General features: G+C 42.2%; 1 protein-coding gene across 1 annotated transcript; it reads right to left on the bottom strand.

Moving 5' to 3' along the window:
- Window positions 1-1,409: 1,409 nt before the first annotated feature.
- LOC127627482 (coiled-coil domain-containing protein 106-like) lies at window positions 1,410-2,776 on the bottom strand. The gene is made up of 2 exons (XM_052103876.1): window positions 2,601-2,776; window positions 1,410-2,020 (listed from the first exon to the last, which is right to left on the bottom strand). Exons 1-2 carry the CDS (start codon window positions 2,671-2,673, stop codon window positions 1,698-1,700), a joined length of 396 nt encoding a protein of 131 aa, XP_051959836.1. The 5' UTR covers window positions 2,674-2,776; the 3' UTR covers window positions 1,410-1,697.
- Between the last annotated feature and the right edge of the window lie 7,971 nt (window positions 2,777-10,747).

Here is a 10,747-nt window from a genome sequence, read left to right on the forward strand (position 1 = left end):
TGATTTTTCCATGACTTATCCAATTGTTCATTATTTCTGAATACTTATTTAATTGATACACTCACAAATAGCTATTTCTAGATATATTAATATATATATATATATATATATATATATATATATATATATATATATATATATATATATATATACATATATATATCTCAATGTCAAATCATTGTGGAATGTCAGCACAGCTAACTGATATTCATGAGCTCCGCCTTCTCCATGTAGTGGTGTCACAACCTGCCTAAAAAAAGCCCTAAAGCTCATTCCACCACCACTACCACATACACAAACTAAAATAGTCCCCCCTACTCTGACAATGTCACATCCCAAAAATCCACATACTCTGACATCAGTGTGTACAGATGGAGCTGTGTTTCCTAATTGAAGGTGTTAAGTGGACAGCTTCTTGCCGGAAGACACGTTTAATTAGTGGATGCCAGGGGAGACATGGAGGCAGACAGACACTATAAAATGTGAAGGCAGTGGGACACTTAAATGTCGCTTGCGTCTCACTCCGTGACCAGACACAGGCTGTTCACTCTCATGTACACAATTATATTGGCACTCTGTTGACGGGACACTCATTCCACACTCCAGCCCTCCATGATTGAGCACCGAATCCTGTTGTTCACACACCTGCGGCCCAGGGAACACACAGATTGATGCCCTTCTGCAAACAACTTTGATTAGGATGGGTCACGTTTGTTTCCAACACTTAACCAAACCGGTAACACTTTATAATAACTGCACGCTATTAATCATTAGTTAAGCATTAGTAAACAGTTAATTCTTCATTTATAAAGCATTATTAAACATTTATAAGCAGTTTATAAATACAGCTATAAATGCTTTATTCTTGATTTATAAGAGTATCTATAATGCATTTAATAATTGAATTTTCATACTTTATTAATGATCAATTTATTATTTATAAATGAAGTATTTCGTCATTTACAAACCAGTTATTTAGGTGTTGTCAGTGGTTCATAAGATCACTTATAAAGTGCAAGTAAATGATTAATAAACTATTTAAATGTACATTCATTCATCTTATTTTTCAGACATATAGTGATGGTTACTTTGTGTGGTAATAAATGATTTATTAACATGTATTTATGCTGTAATGCATGGTTAATTCAGGTAGTTATAAAGCATTTAGTAGTGGTCAGTTAACTATTTTTGTGAGCTAATCTAAAGTGAGGACTATTCATGCCTTATAAAGCATTTATACAGGAGATTTAAAGGCTAAGTTATCTTCTAAATGGAAAAAAAGGAAACAAACACAATAAGGAAACAAACACAAAAAAAGTGATTCAGAACATAGAAATATTTATTTCACGACGGAAAAAATAAAACTGTACAACTGTACATTTGACATAAAATGAAAAATAAATCTCTGCAATATTATAGAAAAAAAATTCCTGTACATCTCCCAAAACATAAAGTGCAGTAAAATTAAACTAGGACACTGCAGTCTCATATATAAAAAATATATATACATTTCTGTAGTGTAAAAAACAATTTACCAGTGCAAAAATACTACTTGTTGTTAAAATTAAACAACAATAACAATATATAAAAATATTTCACAGAGTAACTACCTCAGTACAAACTTTAAAACATTTGAAAACAGCAATGCAGATCGTGAACAACTTTAGTCTGATTGACTGTGAAACCTTCCCCAGATCCTAGGTCAGTTCATTTTTGTTTAAGGGCAGCAGCTTCCCAGATGCCTTAAAGGCTTTGATAGTATCTTCTATAGCTGGATCCTCTTGAATTGCAGCGGCACATTCTGTGGCAAACACACTAAGTTTAACCTGACTGCTGGGGTTTTTAAGGAGTTCTTTAAATTTGCTAGGTGCAATGATGTACAGCTCTGCGATTGGAGCATTGACCACGACTGTGTTCCGGTCCACCCCAACATGCTTGAAAGCCGCTGACATTGTCCCTCCTCTACTGAAGTGTCGAAGAATTTTTTTGTATCGTGCCACCACCTGCTGTGGTGTTTGAGCTGTAATTCAGAGAACATAGAATGAGTGTTAATATTTGGTTTTATTCTTATCACACACACTTTGACACACACGCACACACACACACACACACACACACACACACACACGCACACACACACACACACACACACATACCTTTGACTCATATATTGTTTCAATCTACAGTATGATACATTCTACAAACATTCTACAACTGGTACAGAAACACAGCAGACCACCTCAGTAACATCCAGACAATCAGTTCAGTTCAATGTTAAAGTAAAACCTATGAATTCGGAGTTGTTCATTATGCAGTCGTGTGCAAATATTTATTTTTCATTTGATTTAATATTTTGCAATGAGGATCTGATTTATTATATAGCTTGAACTTATGATTGAATGCAATAAATACAACTTCACAAAGTCACACTCATATTTCTTTTACATAGATTTAACAAAACATTCTAAAAAAAAATTGAAGCTGATGTAGATGGTCTACCAGGTTATTCCTCTGAATCTCCAATGCAATTATTATGGTACACACACAGTGTGACAAGCAGTGGCAAACTAAAATCCCAGTGAGTGGAATAGCATTCTAACCTCTTTGACGTGTTTTTGTTTCCATTTTCTTTGACTTCTTCCCATACTTTTTCCCTTTCCCCTTCTTTTTCATCCTCTTCTTCTTCTTGTCCCCTCTGATGAGGATGTAGAGGAGGAGTCAGACATGGTGTCTGAGGAAGAGTCAACTGAGATGTCACTAGAGGATTTTGAAGACAAGGGACTCGTCTGGCTGGAAACTTTGTCCCCTTTTTAAGAGCTGTTAAAATGGATACATATACATACATAAAGCTCACATCTTGCATCACATGGTACACAGGAACACAAAGCTTAACTCACATAATAAAACTCAACTGTACTATAATTTGAATAAATGTTGTGTGTTGTAAGGCTTACCTGATGCCAGTTGTTCTTTAAGATAGTCTCTTTCCTTGGTCAGCTCTTCAATCTTCTCTTTTTGCCACTCTACTCTCAGCTTACACATCTCCAACTCATGAGATTTTCTTTTGTCTGCTAGATGTGCAGTGGGGGCCGTGGAGACACCTAATTGAAAGTAACTGTGCATTATTGAATGAACTGAGAATGTTAAATTTACTTTCTTGTTGTCTAACAAACTCTCATCCCGCCCGCCACTATACATTAGACAATGAGAGTCAATTAAAGAAGTACATTTTAAAAAAAATAATGACAACATTTATCCATGTAATACATTTTTAAGAGTAAGGTTTAAGTTGCATAGTAATGTATGTACATTCTGTCAAAAAGTATTGCATCTCAAGAACATCTTTTTTACAATTGTTAAGTCCTTTTGGGACAGTGGTTGAAGACAAAATAATAATAATAATAATACCTGCCTTTGACGATCACAGTGTTAAACGTTTTGGACAACAAAAATATTGAATTTATGTGTAATAATATGTTGATTTTAGCCAAGTGTTACCTACACAAATATAGATTTGTTTAAGTTTCGTTTTGTTTTCGTAATGTTTTGCGGCATTTAAAACATATTTTAAATTTTTATTTCAATCCTTAAAACAAGTAAAAAGGAGGAGTGCTTTAATTGAAACGCTCTAAATTAATCGCAATATATATGGATTAATCCCTCTCCGCTGAAGTGTAATTTATTTAGTTATAATTTGCTTTTCATATTATTGTCATTTCAATTTTATTTATTTATTATTAGGGCTGTTGTTTACTTATTTTATTTTATTATGTTGTTTACGATTTACTGCTTGTCTTAGAGTTTAACAACGATATTATGTTAATGCCTGTTCATTATTTGAAATTATATATTTTTAAAAAACAAACAAACAAAACAAAACAAAACAAAAACACCGCGCTCCCGCCCCCCTGTGCGTCCCCGGTGTCAGGTCCTCTAACCATAGACAGTAAAAGCAGTAGAGACTTGCTAGCCATCATCAATAGTCTGTGCCAGTAATAAGAGTAACCTACTCACCAGTAGTGCCACTGACGGACGTCTCGTCCAGTGCATCCATCTCCACGCTAGCATTCCTTTTGGACCGGGTCCGCACGACTTTTCGACTTTTGTCGGAGTTCTCCATGTCATAAATAACACACGCCTGGTGGGCATTCACTAAAGTACAGGGGTTTCAGTACAGCGACGCACAAGGGGCGTGGCCATGACATAAAACAAATGCGCATTATAGTGCCTTCTTTCCGCGGGCTTTTCATAACAGCGACAGAAAACTGATGGAACAGCCATGGAGAATCTAAGACAAAATAGGGAAATCGGTAAATGTTTTTGTTGATGCAAATTTTGAATTAGGAGAACGCCTACACTACCACGTCACATTTTTACGCTGTACTGAAACCCCTGGAAATAAGTGACTGCCCACGCTGGTGCGCTACTCTTTTGTCCCCTGTTGATGACGTATGAAAGCGCAAGTTTTCCTTAGTTTGTCCCAAATTTTTACGTATGAAAGCGAGATTTATCCCGCCCTTCAGATCATAAACTAGCTGTCACCATTAAATCGCCACTAAAGCAATTGTTTAATGTAAAAAATGAGCAGATTAACCAGGCTAAAGAAGCTTATTAATGAGCCCAGCTCTATAATGAACACCCTAAAACTGATTAAGTTGCTTCAGAAAAGGAAACTGCTAAAAACGAAAATGAAATGCAGAAAATGTAATCACGAGATGAAAATGAAGAAAAGGACACACATCGGAGATCAATATGCTTGGTAAGAAAAAAATGAAAAAACTAAAACAATATATATACATATATATATATATATATATATATATATATATATATATATATATATATATATATATAATTGAGTTAATGTAAAACCATTTGCAACTAAAATGCATAATAAAGATATTGTATTAATACCCTTTCTAAAAACAGTATTTTATATATTTTTTACAATAGGATTTGTCGACAAGCAGCACATCAAGGAAGGGCAAAACAAATTTCTGTCAGGTACAAATCTATTTTCAGTGGATCAAAGGTCTCCTTCAGTAAGTGGATTTATGTACAGGTAAGCAAGTAATAACAGTTTTTGGCTATTATAAATATATATATATATATATATATTCATCATAAACTCACTTTGTTGCTGTTCTCTTTGTAATTTCCATAAAATGTTCAATTTTTTAAATAATGCAGATAATTATATTACATTAAGACGTTCATAAACATTGGGCTACTTGTTCTATTTGCCTTTAAAGGTTTTATCAGGGTCTCCGGTTACGGCAGATAGACATGATGGATGACAGTATTGCAGGCAGTTCAGCAACTCTTAGTAAAATGGCAAAGAAAATAAGGGATGTCTGTGTCACAGCAGTGGAAAGGATGAGAAGGCGTACAGGCCAGCAGATTGGTGGAAGAAGGGAGTTTGTTGTGATCGACGAAAGCCATTTTCGGCACAAAAGAAAAGTATGTTGTAACAATATCGACTTTAAATAAATGTTAAATATAGTTACCAAAGTTATTTTTATTATAATGTACCAGTTTATGTCTGTGTTTGTTGTGTTTTTTCTCCATTAGTATGGTAGAGGAAGAATGGCTGGTGGGTGGAAAAGAAAGAAGTGGGTCTTCGGGATGTTAGGTGTGAGGCATCATCAGCACCATAGATCTGGAAAACCTATTCTACGCCTTCTGGAGAGAAGATCTCGAAGTCATCTAGTCCCCTTGATTAGCGATCATGTGAAGCCTGGGTCATCAATTATAAGTGATGAGTGGCGTGCCTATCGCATACTCCCTGCACTAGGGTACAACCATCACACTGTCAACCACAGCAGGTGGTATGTAGATCCCCACACTGGTGCCCATACCCAGCATATTGAGAGGGCCTGGAGATCCTACAAGGAGCAGATCTGGAGGCTTAGGGAAATCGGACTGAGAGTTTGCTTACGGACCACCTTGCAGTGATTGAATGGAATGAATGGCTGGCAAAGAAACACTATGATGGTGCATTTGGCAGACTGATTCATGACATTTCTAGAAAGTACAAGTAGTCATATTCAGTCACTGTAACCACTATTTTGTGACTCACTGTTTGAAATGAATTTTCACTCAGCCATGAAACCGAAACAAGAAAACCTACTTACTACACAAAAATATTTTGATTATTTTCTTAAATTTGTTGTTTATTTTTGTTAGTTTTGTTGCTTATTTTGTTGATGTATATTCATTTTGTTGCTAATTTTTTATTTATATTTACTTATTTTGTTGTTGTTCATTCTTATTTGCTTTTTATTCATTATATTGCAGAAGTTTATTTTTCATTTCATGTCAAGTGTACAGTTGTACAGTTTTATTTTTTGCATCATGAAATAAATATTTCTATGTTCTGAATCACTATTGTGCTTGTTTCCTTTTTTTCCATTTAGAAGATAACTTAGCCTTTAAATCTCCTTTATAAATGCTTTATAAGGCATGAATAGTCCTCACTTTAGATTAGCTCACAAAAATAGTTAACTGACCACTACTAAATGCTTTATAACTACCTGAATTAACCATGCATTACAGCATAAATACATGTTAATAAATCATTTATTACCACACAAAGTAACCATCACTATATGTCTGAAAAATAAGATGAATGAATGTACATTTAAATAGTTTATTAATCATTTACTTGCACTTTATAAGTGATCTTATGAACCACTGACAACACCTAAATAACTGGTTTGTAAATGATGAAATACTTCATTTATAAATAATAAATTGATCATTAATAAAGTATGAAAATTCAATTATTAAATGCATTATAGATACTCTTATAAATCAAGAATAAAGCATTTATAGCTGTATTTATAAACTGCTTATAAATGTTTAATAATGCTTTATAAATGAAGAATTAACTGTTTACTAATGCTTAACTAATGATTAATAGCGTGCAGTTATTATAAAGTGTTAAGGTTGTAAGAATGTTTACACTTGATGAGAACATTGAACATTCTTAAGAAGACAAGCTAGTGGAAAATAGACACCTTGCTTCCGAGAGCTCATGTACCCTTAAAAATCAACACCAATTACTGACAAGTGCCCTGCCCCATCAGACATTTTTTTATCAATTCAGAGTGAATACATTTCTTTCTAGCGCTACTGATAACACATTGCATGAGCAACCTCCGAAACACAGGTTCTGGTACAGAGGCAACCAGGAAGTAACTGTGTTCATAAAAACAATAGTGAGCAAAATTCTGAGGATGCATTTTCACTCAAAATTACTTTTTTACTTAATTGATGGTAAGTTTTAGGTGCTGGAGTTTTGATTAGGGCATGTGGTGACAGTAAGTCATAATGGACATCTAAAAACACAACTCACTTTTGGCGCCACTTTGGACATTTCATTCAGAAACTTTAGCTCAAACTTGTCCATATATTCAACAACACTTTCAACTTCAGCCACATAGAACATAAGCATAGAACATTTTCAACCTACTGTTGATGAACAGGTTTTGTCAATATGGCCCTAGAATTTTATAATCTGTAAACAACATGCAAAACACAGCATATGCTTGTGACCAGCTGTTATGAATGGAGGCAGCGAAGCAGACGAGGAGATGCGGATCCAAAAGCAGTTCAACTTTATTAGAAAAATAAACAAGGCGGGTACACAAAACACGGGAACAAAGGAAAAACCCTCAATGGGGAAATAAAACATAAAACTAGAAAACACGGGCAGGGAACACATACCAGGCTAGCAACAACATTCAACGAACAACAAGGAGTGAACAAAAAGCAGGGCTTAAATACACAGGGAGTGATAACACAAATGATAAACAGGTGTGAACAATGACACAAAATGGCAGTGAAGATGGCAGGAGCATTCTGGGAAGTGTAGTTCTTTAACAAAGACAAGTGAACACCAAGGCTAACACAGAGACTAAGGAGCTACACAAGGGACAAAAGTGAAAACTAAGGAAAGCAAAGGTGACAAAAATGGCAGACAAAGGGCAACAGTGAAACAAGACAAGGAATTCCTAACATAGCCCCCCCTCAAGGATCGGATTCCAGACGATCAAAATAACATAAAACAAAACAAAAAATGTCCATGACTGGGGGGGAGCTTGAGGTGGGCAGACAGACCAAGGGGGCAACAACGGGCAGACAGGCAGTCCAGGGGGCAATGAGGGGCAGATAGACAGTCCAGGGGGCACAGAAGGCAGGCAGGAAGTCCAAGGGGGCACAAAGGGCAGGCAGGAAGTCCAAGGGGGCACAGATGGCAGGCAGGAAGTCCAAGGGGGCACAGATGGCAGGCAGGAAGTTCAAGGGGGCACAGATGGCAAGGACAGGTTCAGGTGGTCTGGGAGCTGGCCACCGGGCAAGGACAGGTTTGAGGGACCTGGGAAGGGGCCACAGGACAGGGACTGGGTCAGGAGGCCTGGGAGGAAGCCACAGGACAGGGACAGGGTCAGGAGGCCTGGGAGGAGGCCACAGGACAGGGACTGGGTCAGGAGGCCTGGGAGGAGGCCACAGGACTGGAACAGGGTCAGGAGGCCTGGGAGGAGGCCACAGGACAGGGACTGGGTCAGGAGGCCTGGGAGGAGGCCACAGGACAGGGACTGGGTCAGGAGGCCTGGGAGGAGGCCACAGGACAGGGACTGGGTCAGGAGGCCTGGGAGGAGGCCACAGGACAGGGACTGGGTCAGGAGGCCTGGGAGGAGGCCACAGGACGGGAACAGGGTCAGAAGGCCTGGGAGGAGGCCACAGGTCAGGGACAGGGTCAGGACCCCTGGGAGGAGGCCCTAGAGGCGGTGACCTGGAAGGCTCTGGCGGCGGAGCCGTAGGAGGCTCTGGAGGCGAAGCCGTTGGAGGCTCGGGAGGCGGAGCCGCAGGAGGCTCGGGAGGTTCGGGAGGCGGAGCCGTAGGAGGCTCGGGAGGCGGAGCCGTAGGGGGCTCGGGAGGCGGAGCCGTAGGAGGCTCAGGAGGCTCTGAGGGTGGAGCCGTGGCAGGCTCTGGCTCGCTGGCCGTGGCAGGCGTGGGCTCTGGCTCGCTGGCCGTGGCAGGCGTGGGCTCTGGCTCGCTGGCCGTGGCAGGCGTGGGCTCTGGCTCGCTGGCCGTGGCAGGCGGAGACTGGGGAGCAGAAGCCTTTCCTCTTCTCCTCCGTCCTCTAGGACGGGCATGACCATTGGCGCTGGCTTTTGGTCAGTCCTGGCTATTGGAGTTGGCCCGGGAACGGCTACAGGCGCTGGCTCAGGGACGGTCGAGGCTACAGGCGCTGGCTCAAGGATGGTCGAGGCTACAGGCGCTGGCTCAGGGACGGTCGAGGCTACAGGCGCTGGCTCAGGGACGGTCGAGGCTACAGGCGCTGGCTCAAGGACGACCAAGGCGACAGGCACTGGCTCACTGACCTCTGAGGCTTGGGTTCACTGACCGTGGCTGACGAAGGCTCTGGTTCGCAGACCGGGGCAAGCGAGGGCTCTGGCTCGCTGACCGTAGCTGACGAGGTCTCTGGCTCGCAGACCGGGGCAGGCTCTGGCTTGCAGACCGGGGCAGGCGAGGGCTTTGGCTCGCTGACCGTAGCTGACGAGGGCTCTGGCTCGCTGGCTGTGGCAGGCGTGGGCTCTGGCTCGCTGGCCGTGGCTGACGAAGGCTCTGGCTCGCAGACCGTAGCTGACGAGGGCTATGGCTCGCAGACCGGGGCAGGCGAGGGCTCTGGCTCGCTGACCGTAGATGACGAGGGCTCCGGCTCGCTGGCCGTGGCAGGCGTGGGCTCCGGCTCGCTGGCCGTGGCAGGCGTGGGCTCCGGCTCGCTGGCCGTGGCTGACGAGGGCTCTGGCTCGCAGACCAGGGCAGGCGAGGGCTCTGGCTCGCTGACCGTAGCTGACGAGGGCTCTGGCTCGCTGGCCGTGGCAGGCGTGGGCTCTGGCTCGCTGGCCGTGGCAGGCGTGGGCTCTGGCTCGCTGGCCGTGGCAGGCGTGGGCTCTGGCTCGCTGGCCGTGGCAGGCGTGGGCTCTGGCTCGCTGGCCGTGGCAGGCGTGGGCTCTGGCTCGCTGGCCGTGGCAGGCGGAGACTGGGGAGCAGAAGCCTTTCCTCTTCTCCTCCTCCGTCGGGCAGACGAAGTGGACCGTGCAGGCTCACTGACCAAGGCAGGCGTGAAAGGACGAACCACGGGTGAGTGGAGGGTTATTACTGTGGAAGGATTGGCAGAGTTCTCCTCGATGGCGCCCACAGTTAACGGCGAACCGCAGGCCAGCAGAGTCTCCTCCACGAACGCGGAGCGTCCAGCCACGCGTTGCCTGTGGCAACCGCTCCTTGAGCGCACTGTTCAGGCTCGCCCGGAAAAACCCCACCAGGTCGGAGTCAGGGAATTTGGTGGCACTCGCAATCGCGAGGAAATCGCGGATGTGGTCCTCCACCAGACGATTTCCCTGACTAAGGCTGAGCAGCTGACAGCTCGCTTTTCGAACCGCTGGATCCATGTTTGGTTGTTCGTTCTGTTATGAATGGAGGCAGTGAAGCAGACGAGGAGATGCGGATCCAAAAGCAGTTCAACTTTGTTAGAAAAATAAACAAGGCGGGTACACAAAACACGGGAACAAATAAAACATAAAACTAGAAAACACGGGCAGGGAACACATACCAGGCTAACAACAACATTCAATGAACAACAAGGAGTGAACAAAAAGCAGGGCTTAAATACACAGGGAGTGATAATACAAATGATAAACAGGTGTGAACAATGACACAAAATGGCAGTGAAGATGGCAGG

This window comes from Xyrauchen texanus, chromosome 34 (genome assembly GCF_025860055.1).
Source record: "Xyrauchen texanus isolate HMW12.3.18 chromosome 34, RBS_HiC_50CHRs, whole genome shotgun sequence".
Taxonomy (NCBI): domain Eukaryota; kingdom Metazoa; phylum Chordata; class Actinopteri; order Cypriniformes; family Catostomidae; genus Xyrauchen; species Xyrauchen texanus.

Coding starts and splice junctions, on each gene's coding strand:
- LOC127627482 (XM_052103876.1), bottom strand. CDS start 2,673: ATGAAAAAGAAGGGGAAAGGGAAAAAGTATGGGAAGAAGTCAAAGAAA. Junction 2,021..2,600: donor AACAAAAACACGTCAAAGAG/GTTAGAATGCTA, acceptor TCTGAATTACAG/CTCAAACACCACAGCAGGTG.